The sequence below is a fragment of the Eurytemora carolleeae genome, unplaced genomic scaffold (assembly GCF_000591075.1).
Source record: "Eurytemora carolleeae unplaced genomic scaffold, Eaff_2.0 scaffold2249, whole genome shotgun sequence".
NCBI classification, from domain to species: domain Eukaryota; kingdom Metazoa; phylum Arthropoda; class Copepoda; order Calanoida; family Temoridae; genus Eurytemora; species Eurytemora carolleeae.
This window is the reverse complement of record NW_019398134.1, coordinates 5,196-22,589: the sequence shown is the minus strand read 5'-3', so window position 1 is coordinate 22,589 and position 17,394 is coordinate 5,196. Positions and strand designations below refer to the sequence as shown.

The following is a 17,394-nucleotide window of genomic DNA, read 5'->3' as shown; positions in this document are numbered from 1 at the left end:
CCACAAAACAGCTTTTGATCAAGTATACTCCACAGTCCACATACATTTAGAAAACCTTCTCAGAGTGCAGTGAAAGGTTTCGTGATTGTATAAATTTTTCCTTAAAGTTTCTCAGTACATTTTTACATTCGTCTTACTACACCACAGGTTTATGGGCCTTACTGTATGATGTTGTTCTCCTTGTTTTAACAGATAGATCCTATCTCTAACTGAATATTTTTAATTACAATAGGGAACCAAGCCAAGTTGGCAAAACTTGGCAAACCATCGGTCACCATTATCCTGATTTCAAACTTTTTCTGTCACACCTAATTCATCTATTTGCCATGCATCTCATACAAATAATAAATCAAGTTAAGAATAAGAGAACAACGTTTATTATTTCAAACATTTATGATCAGTAACGACGACATTTCTAGACTTCTTGCATTATAATCAAACAGCTGTTGGTCCAGGAAAGATTCTAGAAAATCCTCGAATTCTGGGATCAGGTGAAATCAGAAATTTGCGGATTTTCGGAGAATTAGGACCTGGACAAGTGTCGTTCAAATGATAAGAAGCAAAACTATCTAATCACAAAGATGTGTTTAGGATTCTATAACAGTGAGCTGTAATGAAGGCAAACCAAACGATGAATAAGAATAAGAATTCTACAAGATAATTTCTTTATAAAACATTTAAATGGCTGGTCTATAAACTGGAGTTGGGTACAAGTTCCGTGTTAGATCACAAAATACAAAATAGATAACTTTTAAGATTAATCTACAGTCAAAGAATTTAAAAATGACAAAATGGAGGAAATTGAAAGGTCGTCGTTACAATAATACGACGCAGCGCTGAAATTTAAATCTTTGATAAAGCCGGATATAACATTGAATAAAATTAATATTTTGAATGAATCTTGAAAGTTTTAAAGAACCGGAAGATGGAAGAAACTTTCTATTTGTTCCACATTTGTTGCCGATTTTGATGCCAGAAATTTGAAATTATTTTTTCTAAAAAGTTGGCCATCTCCTGGTCAACATATATTGAATAATGAATATGTATAAATCGATCAATCAACAAGTCATGCAGATGGTGTCACATAGTGTTTCTTGTGTACGGCACAGCAGGGTGTGTTTGTGTACACCGGGTGAACATGTGTATGCTTTCCCTTCCATGCTGACTGTCAACAACAAATGGCGTACAAATGTACACAAACTATAGCACTTGTAATATTCTGATCTATCATGGAGTATTAGTGTACTGAGTACACCCAGTGTACACTGTGTACATGAGCATGTACTCTGCTATTGGTTCACTCTGTCTATTGATTTTCACCATAACTCTACTCAGTGTACTGTTCCTCCTGAAAAAAAACAGATTTGTTTGTATGTCTGATCATAACTTATGAACCCCTTGACCGATTTGCCTCAAATTTTAATTGGGGAGGGAACTTGGTAGAACCACGTGAATGTTCTTAGCTTGATTTAAAAAATGAAAAACTTGAAAAAAAAACATATTTTTTCCAGAAAACGGTAGTTTGGTTATTTATGAGAGAAAAATCTTAATCTAATGTTGTAATTTTATACACAAACTTAATTTGATTTTATAAATATTAATCTTTTATAATCAAATTTTTCTTGTTCTTGTATTTCTTGTAATAATATATTTAAGTGCAGCAATTATATAGTTCCTGCAACTCACTCTTTAATTTTCATCAAGCATGGAACACAATGTTGGGGAATATACTTCCAAACAAGGTACTAATGCAAGGAAAGTTATTTCAGAGGTGCGCGCATTTTTTTGTACTGCAGTGTACTGTCTTTTGGCGGAAAAGTAAACACAAGACGGATGTCACAGCCTGACATGGAATCAATTTTCACAAAAATAATCTATGAAATATTCTGGTCACAGGAAACTATTATGTGAATTTTCGAAATTATCAAAATTAAATGCTTTTATCCTCCTCGGATACTAGACGAACACTGATGCATCTATTCTTGTTTACAAATTCCGCCCAGAGAGAACTGGTTTCAATATGTACGCAGAGTATACGCAACTGCAATTAACTTTCCTTGCATTAGTACCTTGCTTCCAAATAAATTCTGCAGAATTAACAAAGTTTCAACTGTTGAAAATAGTGCTTGCAAAATATGGCAGAGAGGTGAACAAAATAATAAAAGCACGGGCAGCTGTAATACATTGGAATTTCCGAGTCGGGTCAACCTTTCCGGTCCCAGTTTGTACTGTACCGCCTGGACATTGCATTGGGTAAATGAAGCAGACACTCAATAGGACTAGCCGGTGCAACAAGGCTGACGCGATCATACTTTAGGTTATATTTTACTTTTACTAAAGAGTCAGGGGTGCGTGAAAGACGTTTTCACAATTGTTTACTTTAAACTTTTGTTATCTTACACTGTGCCAAACTTTGATCCTGACAGATTCAAGATTATATATGCTACAGGATTATATATGCTACAGGATTATATATGCTACAGGATTATATATGCTACAGGATTATATATGCTACAGGATTACCCACAAAGGACGAGACTTCAGAAACGACTGTACTGTGTTAACTTGTTTCGTTCTTTTTTAAATTTTTAAATAAGTCATTAAACGACCTAATTTAAGGCAAGACTTTAAAGCTTAGAATCAGAATGTTAAAAGAGTTATAGGTCGTCTTTACAGTCTTATTCTGTATGGGTAACACTGTACAAACGAAGTAAAAAATCCAAAACGAACAATTGAACGATTGTTTTTAAAACGTATTTCCGTATTCTTTTTTTGGGGGCGGGGGCAAAGTTAATAAAAGAAAATCTTAACAGAATACAGTTTTTAAATCTTGGAATTTAAAATAAATTGTTTTTTAAAAACCAAAACTATAAACATCTCTACTACAAAATTACATATCCAATCCACTCAGATCCAGAAACTATACATTGTTTGTGAAAACATTTTTGTTGAAAAATGTTACAAAATACATTCATATAAGAAGTTCATTGAGTATCATTAAATGGACGGTAAGCGTAATTTCAAGTGATCCTCCAGGAAAAGATGACAATGTCAAAATATGAATTAGATATTATTGTTTATCACTTTGAAAACTGATTGTTTAAAAATTGTGGGTTCTCTATAAAGTGATTTGCGCATTTCTCGTGCAGAAAAAAACATTTTAAACCTAGAAAAACGACAATATCATCCACATTATTGATCAGATAAAGGTTACAAGGGTACCATTGTGAATCGGAAATTGTAATTTTTGAATCAAAACTAAACTTACACTCCCTTTAATTTAATAAAATGTCTTTGTAATGTTATGTTGGGTTTGGAAAACCGGATATTGGATATACACATGATGGAAAGGCTAGATATTCAAAATGGCCGGTATTTTATGTTCAAAATGATAAATATCCTAAACTAGGAAAATATACGTATTTGAAACTGAAAAGTTTAAAATGAAATGTATTTCTTGAGTCTTTTCCACAAACTCAAATTTTCTAATGGTGTAAAATCTTTGATATTTCAAACTTTTTATCCTAATTCGTGTTATAGTCTGAAATATCTAATGTCTATACCTTGGGTTGCAAAGATTTAGGTAGATATGGGCATTGTTTTAGTAAACAAACGCAATATTTCAAAACAATTTTTTTTTGTGAACGACGGTGTCGTTTAGAAATATTAACGAACGACGAACGAACTAATCAGAAAAATAAGAAACTATCGTTTTTTCAAAACGACATAAAACTTTTTACTGGACGAACAACTTTGCTGAACGAACAGTTTTAGGAAAATGAACAATGATTTATAAACGACTGAAAAAAACGAACAAATTAGTCGATAACAATCAATAAATTAACGAATTGAAAATCGAGTTTGTGACAGAATAAATTTGTATTTTGGAATGCAACTTCATTAAGAGAAAAATGGTGATGTATAAAACTTGTATGTGTCTATCTATATAAAGTTGTAATCTCTGTGTGGTTGTTTGTTTGTCCGATTATTGTCATGAACCCATGGACCGATATGCCTCAATTAGGGAACTCGGAAATTGCTCTTGGCTTGGTTTTAATATTCAAAGTTGAATGGGTTGTAATTTACGACCAACTGCGGGTAAACAGCGGGAGTAACTAAGAGTACCCTGGGCAACGCTAGTTTAATAATATTGCAAGAAAAGATGGCTATAGGAGATTTTCACAGACGGAAATTTGATAAATTTCTTTGGCATTTCAATTCCAGAAAAATGGTTCAATCATAAAGTTTAATAAAATAAAATATTTACTATTCCTAGGAATTTTTTCTTTATGCATGCGGAATGTTCTATGGGTACCCTTTGTGTACAAAATTGCCCAAATTAAACGATTATATGATTAGAGTTTTGTTTTAAATATTACTTAGAAATTATGCAAAATTTAGTTATTGTATCCATAAAACTGTAGAATAGGAAAACAACATATTTAAGTAAAGTTACGGACTTAAAAAATTAAAAACTTATGAATTGTCCAGTGTACAGTGTACACTGTACACTGTACAGTGTACACTGTACACTGTACAGTTTACTGTGTAAACTGTATAGTTCATAATGATTGGTTTATTTAAAATCTCAATCTAGTTCCAATACTCATCTTCCTATGAACTTCTTCCCATACACTCTAAAAAATTTCAAATTTTCATCTAACAAAATTTGAATTTGGTGCCGCTGCTCTAACAAATTTTGTTAGATGAAAATTTGAAATTTCTTAGCGTGTATTCCACAGTTTTATAGGGTTTACTGCAAATATAGTTGGTAGTTAACAAAATATGGTGAATCACACAGGTCTGCCCGCTTTAGTTATTGTAAATTAGCGTTACAGTACAAACTAGGACCGCAATGGTTGGCCCAGCTCGGTTAAGGAAGATTTATGTAGTTCTTGGTAGTGGTACCAGATCCGTTTTAAACATTCAATTTTTCTCTCTCGTTTTTTTAAGTGACTCACAGTCACAAACATTTAGGAAGTCTAACAATTGCAAAATATTATTCTTCACTTACGTGCTGTCATTCCAGTATGCGAAAATTTGTATCTGACGAAAATCTAGTCGTGACCGGCCGGAAGAAAAAGAATGTAAGTCAACCAGCCGTTTTGATGGTTTGATAATTCTTCCTTTAATATCTTATTTCCTCTGCCAAAGTCAAAATTTAGCATAGTTTATTAAAAGCGAAGTTGTTTAGAATTAAATTTTGCAATACCATAGAATTTTCTGTTTTTGTCATGTCCTGTAAATATCTCAAAAATGTTTGAATGAGTGGATGAATCTGGCGGCCCAGCATTACCTGGTACTCCTGGTATTCCTCCTGGGGTTGGGCTGGATCAGGGACCTCCTCTTCCCTCCTCATTCCTGGTATAATCCCTTGAACCTGGCTCATCACACCACCAGCCATACTCTGAAACCAAACCAAATAAATATCAAGTTTAGAAACCGTTTTTTTTCAAATCAGTTGATTTTAAATTTCAAGAAAATCCGCAAAGCCTTCGAAGTAATATTTCTTGGTCATTAACATTTTTGTGCACATAAAGTTTCAAGATGTGTCGTGTAGAATTTTGGAAATTAAAAGTGCATCTAATTTTAGATTTTTGAAATAATCTTTAATGAGCTAATCCGAAAATGCAACGTTTTGTCTTTATAGTATCATTCTTTTCAATTTCTCAATTTGATTAAACGAGAAAACTAAAGTTAGAAAAATAATTTGAACACTTTTTTAAAAACATTTGTTTGTTATGTAATGACATAACATACTACATTTAATTATTATTATCTTTTTTTTAATTAACTAGAGATCATAATATTTACTAAAATTTATTACTTAGTGATGAATTTATCTAAATTAACCTTTTAATACAATTATACCAAATCTTTTTTATTTTTGAAGAAAACATTGAGAAACGTGTTTTTTCGTTAAAGGGACTGTAAGCATAATTCAAAGTAGCCCTTCACGCTAAGATGGCAATGCCTGATTTACAACGGTACCCTTGAAATAATAATCTGATCAAAAATGTGGAAGATAACGTCGTTTTTCTGACTCAAAAAGTGTTTATTTCTGTGAATTTCTTCATTGCTGCTTATATAAGCAAGGAACGCGCGCGCGGAAAAGCCGCAAATGAAAATACACAGTTTAAAACATGGATATATAATTTATACTTGATCAGACTAAGTTTTTAAGGGTATCGTTGTGAATGGAGGGTCACTTGAAATTGAACGCTTACAGTTCCTTTAAGCTAAACATAGATTTATCTTAATTCTTTGAGAATCTAAAGTTAGATATACAATTATACAATTTTGTATGTATGAATAATCTAAATTTAAAAGTTAATTGAATTACAATTTTCTTAAATTATTTTTATTTCTATATTATAGTCTACTGTTTGATTTAAATAAAATTCTTGTTTTTTTATGATACGAAGCCAATTAGAGCATAAATTTCTAGGTATTTTATTGAAATCTGAAATTAATTTAAATTGCAAAAAAAACATTATTTACAAATTAGCTGTAGATAATGCTTTTTTAGTTGCTTGAAATGTGTACACTGCCTGAAAAAAGCTAGTTGCTTGCAAAAAAATGTCTAATCACTGATGTCAGACGAGAATTCTGCTTTTTTGTGAGAAATATGTAACGAAACGATTAGCTTAAACAAACAATTAAATTGTTAAAAACTACCTTTATTTAAAAGATTGTAAGATCTTAAAATGCATCAGTCATTAGATATATTTAATGTATGTTAGACATATTAAATTGGTCATGATATCTATATCTAACATAGTTTGGCTTATTTCTAACAGTAATTCTATGAGAGAAAAATACATACATACATGCTGAGTACATGGTCCTGTAACATGCAATCTTTAAAAACATGCCAAATTGGGGGTGGAAACTTTTGAAAATTTGAGGTGGAAACTTTTAAATTTGAGGTGGAAACTTTTTAATTTTAGGTGGAAACTTTTAAATTTGAGGTGGAAACTTTTAAATTTAATATGGAAACTTTAAAATTTGAGGTGGAAACTTTTAGATTAGAGGTGGAAACTTTTAAAATTTGAGGTGGATTCTTTTAATATTTGAGGTGGAAACTTTTGATATTTGAGGTGGAAACTTTTAATATTTGAGGTGGAAACTTTTGATATTTGAAGTGGAAACTTTTAGATTTGAGGTGGAAACTTTTAGATTTGAGGTGGAAACTTTTAGATTTGAGGTGGAAACTTTTAGATAGAGGTGGAAACTTTTAGATTAGAGGTGGAAACTTTAAAATTCTAGATGGAAAATTTTTTACTTGAGATAGAAACTTTACAATTTGAGGTGGAAACATTTTAATTTAGGGTAGAAACTTTAAAATTGGAGGTTGGACACTTTTTAACAAAAATAAAACTTTAAATCATTAAAAACAATTATTATTGGAAAGAATAAAATTAGCCACAATTTAAATCTTAAAAATATTCGAATGAACTAAGAAAAAATTGAAGTTAGCGGCAGATAAGATTGTTAAAAACTATTCTTCTTGGGATAATTTTACTAGCAATTCTATTTGCAGCATATTTTTCTTTAAAACTCTCAGTAATTGTGTACGTATGAAAAATGTAAGATTTTAAGATGAAAACTATTCTATGATAATGGTGTACAAGAGTAAAATATAAAAATAAGATTCCGGGGATTAAAGGTTAAGACGAGAACTAAATCCTTTATCGCGCGGAGAAAGAAACCTTTCTCCACATTTAAATGTATATTGTTCAAAAGTTACTAGCTCTAATAATTATTGACAACATTTTTGAAATAAAAACATTTTAAATTTCTAAAATTTGTTTTGTAAAAAGCTGTGTTGAATGTTACAATTAAAAATGCATATTAATATCTTTTTAATGGTTGATTAAAAGGTTTTATTTGATTGTTGTCCAATGTAAATACATGCATATTTTGTAAAACCAATTACAGAAAATGATTTTTTCTTTTTTCTTTTTCCGATTCTTCAACAAATTTGATATCCCTGACCCCATGCTGTAAAAGGACTAAAATTGATGATTAAAAGTGAAATTTCTAGAAAATGGAAAAAGTTTCATATTTTGTCTGTTCAATATGAATTTGATATTTTGACACTCACCCCCATAGCCTAAATTGTAAAATTATTTTTAGTTTAAAATTTTACATTTACTTGGCATACAAAGTTTTATTGTATGCCATAAACTTAATATGTAAATGTGTAAACCAGGTGTAACTGTAATAATGTTGTAATATATTGATATATGGTACACACTGTCACACTGTCAATATTTGATCAGTAAATGCAAGGGGAGGGGGGAGGAAGCGGGAGCAAGGGAGGGGGAAATAAAATTACAATACTGAGTTAATAGAGCTAGGGTCAGATTTCAGGTGTATGTTCTATATGGGAAACAGAGGGGAATATTGATTTGTTTTCTTCAGGAAAACGGATTTTTTTTGTCAGATTATTGCATCAGCTTTTTTACATTGAGTGGGCCGGCTTTGATATCAGATTGTCAATTATGCCAAAGTCTGATCTTTCATATGGACTTAAATCGGAAATCTGGTAAAATGTATCAGAATGGCAGTCTAGTACAAAATACCAGTCGGGCAGTTCGGTATGATGTATCATTCTGGTATCCGTTTGGCAGTTTGGTATAAATGTATCGTTCTGGTAGTCTGGTACAAAGTACCCGTCAGGTAGTTTGATCTGGCAGTCTAATTCAATGTAACGGTCTGGCAGTCTGGTTCAATGTACAGGTTTGGTAGTCTGGTAAAATGTACCGTTCTGGTAGTCTGGTATAATGTACCGGTCGGGCAGTCCGGTATAATGTACCAGTCTATCAGTCTAGTACAAAGTATCTGTTGGGCAGTACGTTGGGCAGATAGGTATAATGTATCGTTCGTGTAGTCTGTTACAAAGTACCATCAGACAGTTCCGTATAATGTATCGGTCTGGCAGTCTAATGTAATGTATTGGTCTATAGTAATCTAATTTAATGTAACGGTTTGGCAGTCTGGTACAAAGTACCGGTCTCGCAATCTTGTGTAATGTATTGGTCTGGTTGTAACGGTCTGAGAGTCTGTTCAATGTATCGGTTTGACAGTCTGGTTCAATGTACATTTCTGGCAGTCTGGTATTGGTAATGTGCCTGAAGGATTTTTTTCCCGTTTTTGGAAAATAAAATTTTTAGCAGAAATTCCATTTTTATTCTTTCCATAAAACTGTAGAAGAATCTACGAAAAGAATCCACTACAATAGAACAATATAACAGTTTTCTGATATAGCTCTTTTGTTCAAAAGATTAATTTTTGCTTTAGGTCGGAAAGGTCGGTGGAATTTGGAACATTAGCGTGAACTTTGGAACACTCTGATGAAAAGGAATTGAGTCTTTGACACAAATTCTGATTTTCTAATCCCTATATCTGAGCAAACCAATGTTGTAGACCTTAGATATTTAAAACTATTAACTATGTTAGATCAAATAATCTAAATTTTAGATATTAAAGGTGTGTACTACCAATTAGAAAATTTGTTTTTGTGGCAAAGACGCAATTCCTTTGGGATATTTTTGGGAAATTTGGGACATTTTCATGAAATTTGGGACTTGATTCCTATGGGATATTTTTTGGAAATTTGGGATATTTTCATGGAATTTGGGACATTTGTGTGCTTTGGACTCACCTGAACATTGCCTAGGTTAATTCCAGAAGATTTTTCTTTAACTCCTTCTTTTAGTGAATGTGCCTAGTGGTTGGTTTTATTGATCGATTGATACAACATGGATTCACAATATATTGGAAAATGAAACTTTTGGTTGATATAGGGATAAAGCATAGTTTGGAAACTTTTGAATTCAAGAGCTTAACTCTTCAAAAGAATACACATGTATGACTCTTATTGGCAGAGGTTGGACATTTTCGGCTTCTCATTGGTTTAATCCATGAATGTTTATTAATGATTTAAGAACCGGATCAGCTTAACCTCTAATATGGGGAAGGAAAAGACTTAGCATTTCAGGTTTAAAGATTCCTTTTTTCAAAGTTTCCAAATGTCTTAAAAAATCCTTTTTAAAGCACATTGTAAAAATCTAAAATGATCATTTATAAACTTAGTTTTATCAAAGTAACGGAATCCATGCTGTACAAATGGATCAATGCCTTCATCATCAGACCAGCTGCAAACCCCATTGCAGGAGCTTGCTGCCCCTCTACTCCCTCCTCACCCTCGATTAATTCTCCCTAAACTCAGACATCATTCAACCATTCGTTGTGATTTATCTACCATAAGTGACCATTTAATCTATCAAAGATGACCGTTTGATCTATCAAAGATGATCGTTTGATCTATTAAAGATGACCGTTTGATCTATCAAAGATGACCATATGATCTATCAAAGATGACTGTATGATCTATCTAAGATGACCGTTTGATATATCGAAGATGACCGTTCGTTCTTAGTAATTGACCTTTCAATCTATTGAAGATGACTGTTCGATCCATCAAAGATGACCATTTGATCGATCCAAGATGAGATGACCTTTCGAAATATAAAAAATTACTGTTGGATCTCCAGAAAATGATCTTTTGATTTATCAAAGATGACTGTTCTTTAGAAAATGACTGTTTGACATATCGAAGATGACCACTTGATAATTTAAAGATGACCGTTTGATCAATCAAAGATAACCGCTCGATTTATTGAAGATGACCGTTTGATCTATTGAAAATGACTTTTTGATGTAATGAAAATGACCGTTTTATCTATTGACAATTACTGTTTGATCTATCGAAGATGACTGTTGGAAATATCAATGATGACCGTTTGATCTATTAGATATGACCGCTTGATCTTCGAAGATGACTGTTAGATCTAGCGAAGATGACCAATTGATAGAAATATTAATTTAATATGACCTCATAACATGTTGTTCTTGATTCTAAAAATCAAGAAAAGATGGATAGTAAAAGCTATGACTTTTCCACATTAAGAACACACTATTTTCTGGAATCATTTTAGTAAAATTATTTGATTTTTTGACTTTAAGTTCATTCTTTAATCTAAAACCATAAAATAATTCAAAGCATATTTTATAATTTATAAAAATAATTGTATTTATCTTATCATTTTGTAACAGATTAAAGTTTCTTAAGAGTATTGAGATGTCTGTAAAGGTACATTCAATGGTAAAAAAGGTGTATAAATGGGTTGAAATGTTTGTGTTCAAAAGTCTGACTGAAAATTGCAATTTAGAGACTCGAGAGAGTAATCTTGACAAACTTTTCAAGTACTCTTCTAGACAAGTGTTTAGGAACTTCTCTTAACCCCTAGTTTATCCGCAAAGTCGAAAATCAGCTGATCTTTACTGTTGAAGTCCGTAATCAGCTGATTGACATGCAATTTTCGTAATTTGCTGATTAACAAAAAAAGTCCATTATCAGCTGATTAACAATTAAAGTCTTTTATCAGCTGATTAACAAATAAAGTCCTTTATCAGCTGATTAACAAATAAAGTTCGCAAATAGCTGATTAACAAATAAAGTCTGTTATCAGATGATTAACAAATAAAGTCCGTTATCAGCTGATTAACAAATAAAGTCCATTATCAGCTGATTAACAAGTAAAGTTCGTTATCAGCTGATTAACAAGTAAAGTTCGTTATCAGCTGATTAACAAATAAAGTCCATTATCAGCTGATTAACAAATAAAGTCTTTTATCAGCTGATTAACAGATGAAGTTCGTTATCAGCTGATTAACAAATAAAGTCCGTTATAAGCTGATTAACAAATAATGTCTGTATTCAGCTCATTAATCCACAAAGAAAAAAACAGCTGATTTGCAAACAACGTGAGTCTGGATTTTGGAATCAACTTTTGTCACACAAAGTCTAACTTTAAATAACTTTAAGACTCATAACATTGTCGTAATGTTTGTATACAATAAAGTGTTATAAAACCCCTAAAAATCTGCTTTGAAAACCATTAAGTAAGGATTCTGATTTTTTAAAATCCGAAATCAAGTATACTATTTTAATTAGAAGTTTATAGCTCTGTGAGAGAAATATTGGTTAACATGACCCTAATACCCGTCTAATCAAACATTCACAGGGTTGGAGGGGGGGGGGGAGAATTAAAAAGGGGTTTAAAAATGTTATTATTTATGTTTTTAATTAAAGAGAAAATTCAAAAGTAATTTTTAGTTTTTTTTAAATTATAAATTATAAATTATATTTTTCCAGTATTGGATGTATTTTGATTAAATTAATTTGTTTTAAAGTTTGCAAAGCGGTTTAAATGATATTCTCCTAAAGGTTTAATCTATTTAAATTAAGACATATTTTTTGCCATTTAATTCTTATGCCCGATTTACAACAATACCCTTAAAAACTTTGTCTGATCAAGTTTTATTTTCTTTTTTTCATTTGCGGGTTTTGTGCATAATTGAATGCGCATTCCTTGCTTATGAGAAGCAAAAAAACGACAGCATCTTCCAAACTTTTAGTGAGATCTAGGGTTTAAGGGTACTGTAGTAAATTGGGCATTGCCATCTTTGCATTCAACTTTTGTTATCACAGAAATCTTTAAGTTTCACATATTTCTCAATTTCTTAAAAGTTTGCTTGCATTACAAAAAAATCAAAATTTTCGATCGCATGAAGAATATTAAAATCAATATTTCGTAATTAAAGACGTAGAGTCTGAGTAACTTTAACCCATAAATATTTCCTTAAAGTTAAGTTTTTTTCTGTAGAAATATTTAATAATTAATTATTTATCAATTGATTGACAAATTAATGGATTGGTTTATTGATTGATTTTTTGGTTACATAATTGATTGATTGATTGATTGATCAATTGATTGATTGATTAATTGATTGATGAGTCTGCCTGTTCGTTATACTGAGGTTCTGCTACCGCCCCCTCTTCTCCTCCTGCCCCACCGAACGGAGCCTAAAAGCGGTGTCAAAGTGTCAAATCCGGACTAGGGTTTCCAATCGAAATTTTGTTGCGCAAAATTGCGCAGAATTGTGTAGAATAGTGTGGAATTATGCAGAATTGTGCCAAATAGCGTGGAATTACGCTGAATTGCACTGAATTTCGCTGAATTGCGCGAAACTAAAGGGCTCGATTGCGTTGGAAACCCTAATTCGACCCTGGGACGTTTCTATGAAAAAAAACTAATCACAAGAACAAAACTATATGTTTAAAAAAAGTATTTGTTAATAAGTTGTGTTGTTTTGTTTTTTTAAAAATTGAAAATGTTTCTCTATTTTGGGAATTGTCATTAATCTCCTTTCTTCATTTAATCTCTATAGACTTTTAGATAAATATGTATACAGATAGATAGATAGAAAGATAAATAGACTTTTAGATAAATATGTATGCAGATAGATAGATAGAAAGATAGATAGATAGATGGATATATAGTTAGATAGATAGAAAGAAAGATAGCTAGACAGATGAATAGATAGATAGAAGAATAGGGAGAAGATATGACACAGGTAAATAAATTTAAATGTTTCAATAACTACATTATTTTAAGTTAAAACTAAGTGCTTTTCAGCTTTTACAGTCTTGCATCCAGGGCAAAAAAGTACAAATACAAGTCTCAATAGTTCAGGAATGATTTTGATAATTTTGAAAATTTCGGTTCAGTTATATAGTATTCGGCCAACTTTTAGCCTACGTATACAAGCTGTACAATGTACGATATACATACAACATATGTATACTGTACAGTACAGTACAACACAGCAAAACAGGCCAGTACACTAAATATACAGATGGAAAGATATTTAGAAAAGATTGGGAAGTTTTCAATTTACATAAAATACTCATTACTGTTCACATTCGGGCAAGCTGCAGGGTTACCCAAAAAAAATAAGACTTTATGGACGATAGTTGAAATAGTCGTCGATCTTTCATTCATGTTTTTTTAGTTTTACTTTCTTTTCCATATCAATAAATTTATTGTGTTTGTATCTAGACAATTATAATGATAATTTATTAATTTTTTGTCATAATCTAAGAATTTTAGGTTGTCATCAAAATCTCACATTTTTTGGCCAGGTAACACAAATGATGTGAAGAAATAAATTGTATACATTTTGCTTAAAATATACCTATTTATGTAGAAATTAGAATTTTGTAAAATAAAACTGTTTACTTTTATAATTTTATACAATTTTTTATTTTAATTTTGTTCAGACCGTCTATTAGTGCAAAAATATGAAAGTTTTTAAACTTTAAAAATAGAAAATGCATAAAGCTCCATTTATACATAGATCAAAAGATATATATATATAGATAAGAAAATATAGTATTCAAAACATGATTTTATACAAGGAACTACATATACAGGTACCCCCAACTCAGATATACGCAAATTGTGTACTGTGCTCTGTGGTGGGAGGAATGTAAACAAACCCAGTGCCCCCACAGAAGTTGAAGGGAAAGGACTACAGCCCTGATGTGATATTACAATCCAACAACTAAAACAAGTTAATATATCAAGTTAGAGCGAATACTTTGGCTTTCTGGTCAATATGGAAAATACAATAGCAATATATTCTTATTCCACCCCTCGGGCTCTTTTCCCTCAAAAATGATGCGTTGCCCCTGAATTCTTTGTTTTGATCTCCTCCCACTGCAGTACACAGATTTGACGCGTCAGATATGGCGGTTCCTGGTCTATATATTTCGTGATTTTATATAGATATAATAGATAGATAGATAGATATATAGATAGATAGATAGATAGATAGATAGATAGATATATAGATAGATAGATAGATAGAATATTGATAAATAAACATTTATCTATACGATAGAAAGGTATATAGATAGATAGATACATAGATAGAAAGATGGAAAAGTAGATATGTAGATAGATAGTAAACAAAAAGAAATCTATACAGTTAGATAGATAGATACATAAACCATACAGATAGATAGATAGATAGACAGGTAGTTTTCTAATTAAAAACAACCGAAAGTACTTCTAAACAACAAATAACTAGATTAAAACTTTGCAGCACGGTAAAACTAAATACATTAAACAGCACAACATACTGCATGTACACATGTACATAATGCCATCAACTATAATTACAACATAGAGACAAGATCAAAGAACAATATTTAGAAAGATGAAAAACAAGTAATTATTTGATTGATTGATTGATTGTAAACTAACCTGAAGACCTCCAACACCTAGTCCACCAGCCTTCTCCTTTATACCATCCTTAGCTGCCGCTGCCTTCATCATTAAGCCCTGGGCAAACCCCATTGCCCCACCCATAGCACCGCCCCCGGCTCCGCCTTCAACGGGTACCTCCTCCCCGTTCTCCGCCGCTTCCTGGGGCTCGCCCTCAGGGGGCGCATCCCCCTTCCCCATTTTCTGGGAAACAAACCCTGAAATTTGGTTTCCTAGACCAGAAAACATGGACATCTTGGTTGGTATATAGTGGATGACTGGAGGTTGAGGGAGGTCGGCCTAGAACCAGCCTCCAGGTTTATCTATACAAGTAGGGGTTACCCCTCCACTATATACAACAATTTACCAATATTTCAGCCATTTTGGCGCTAAAATTAGCATTGGAAATTGGAGGTTGGCTTGTTTCACAGATTGGTTGGGTTGACGGTCGTTCTGGTTGAGTGTAAGCCACTTCAGGCCTTTGAGAAACATCATGTGGGTATCATATGACTCTCGGCCCAAAATCGATACCGTGGCAGCTGCGCATGCGTGGGAATTCAAGCTGGTTTCAGAGCATGCGCAGTGCAGTTCTGGAGTCCCGTGCCAGCATTGATACCCCTCGACATCCCGTGATATGGTGGAGAAACCACTCATCTTCATGCTTCCACAGTATAAACACTTATTCCCCCTTCCTTACAAGCAAAGTATAAATACTATATATAGTTAACCCCTTTAGCTAAAAGTATCCCTTCTTTTAACCTAATATCTAATTTGATTACTACACTAGTCCCCTGGGCATTTTATTTTCGTTCTGTACTATCATATAAATATTATATAGTATATGTTGTACACTACTTGTAATTATATCATTTATATAAAGTTATATTATTATATATTATCAAAGTAAATTATGATTTGTAACTTCCCTTCTTTTGACATAGATTTTCATTAAAGTACAGAAATGAAAATATGGTTATTAGGGATATAAATATTTTTTTCTTACTTAATAAAATTGGAATTACTCAGTTTACATTATTCGTAGTACGTACGGCAAACTGGAGTAAATTGCACGTTTGATTAAAATTTTATATTTTCAATCATAACTCAACTCTTTTGAAGAGCTATTGAACAAAAAAATGTTTTAAATTTTCTAATGTATAACCATGGATAAATTTTCATTTCATATACTTGTGCATAAAATAAAAACTCGGCTAAACCCCTTTATTACATCAATTTTTGGAGATGCGTGAAAAAAAACTTTTTTATTTTATTTTATTTTTGTTTCATACTTTTATCTCTACAATGTGCATGGAAATTTATGATATTTAATTAAAGTTAAAGACATTTACTGATATGAAAATAAGTATAATAAATTAAATGATTTAATTTAGATACGACCATTGTTTTTGATTCGCTTGAAATGTATATTAAAAACATCTTTTTAAGCTGGGAACTATTATTAGTTAGTTGTTTAGGAACAAATTTCTCTAAAGAAATTCGCGAAGAAATCAATGTTAGAATCAATCATTCCATTGAATTTCGTATCTTTATGAATTTGTTCGCAGATTTCTTCAAATTCTACAAATGTCGTCTTTTCAATAAAAATTCNGCCCTCCTTATTCATATTAAGATTGCGCACTAAAGATATGCAAATTCGGAATTAAATGAATAAATTATCAAAAATACATTTTTTGCTGACTAGACAACTTTCGCAAATTATAATGCAGAATTATTTGCAGAAAATTAATTAGTTTTTTTTATAACATCTTATTTTTTTTTGAAAGAGACTGTACACTATAGTTTCAGTAGAAGTAAATATTTACATTTACTGTTGTAGCGCCGATATAAGGATTCATCTCTAATTGGATAATGAGATAGATAGAAAGATAGATGTTACAGCTATGCAATTTCTATTGGTTCAGAATAGACTTCAAACACATGACTGAACCGTGATTGGATCAGGCGCTAATGGACTCGGCATACAGGAGTGGTAAGCGTAATTTTTAATGACCATCCAAGCAATTTACAACCTGATTATTGGATCAAGTATGGATTAAGATATCCATGTTGGAAAATATATTATTTTCAATTAAAATTGTGAGTTCTCTACAATTGTACAATTGGGCATTTTTACTGCAGGAAAATAAACGAATTATTGTGTAACGATCTAGGTCCCGGTCAATCTCCCTATACTTGACTCTAACTCTAATAA

At 31.7% G+C, this 17,394-nt stretch overlaps 1 protein-coding gene across 2 annotated transcripts; it reads right to left on the bottom strand.

Moving 5' to 3' along the window:
• Positions 1-354: 354 nt before the first annotated feature.
• On the bottom strand, positions 355-15,624 carry LOC111716866 (AT-rich interactive domain-containing protein 1B). 2 transcript variants are annotated; one of them, XM_023492373.1, is made up of 7 exons: positions 15,183-15,624; positions 12,875-12,937; positions 10,147-10,227; positions 9,671-9,733; positions 8,108-8,116; positions 5,297-5,407; positions 355-1,348 (listed from the first exon to the last, which is right to left on the bottom strand). In XM_023492373.1, exons 1-7 carry the CDS (start codon positions 15,435-15,437, stop codon positions 1,328-1,330), a joined length of 603 nt encoding a protein of 200 aa, XP_023348141.1. In that variant the 5' UTR covers positions 15,438-15,624; the 3' UTR covers positions 355-1,327. The 2 variants fall into 2 exon arrangements, with proteins under 2 accessions (XP_023348141.1, XP_023348142.1); XM_023492374.1 differs by lacking the exon at positions 8,108-8,116 and having other exon boundaries at positions 15,183-15,622.
• Positions 15,625-17,394: the final 1,770 nt, after the last annotated feature.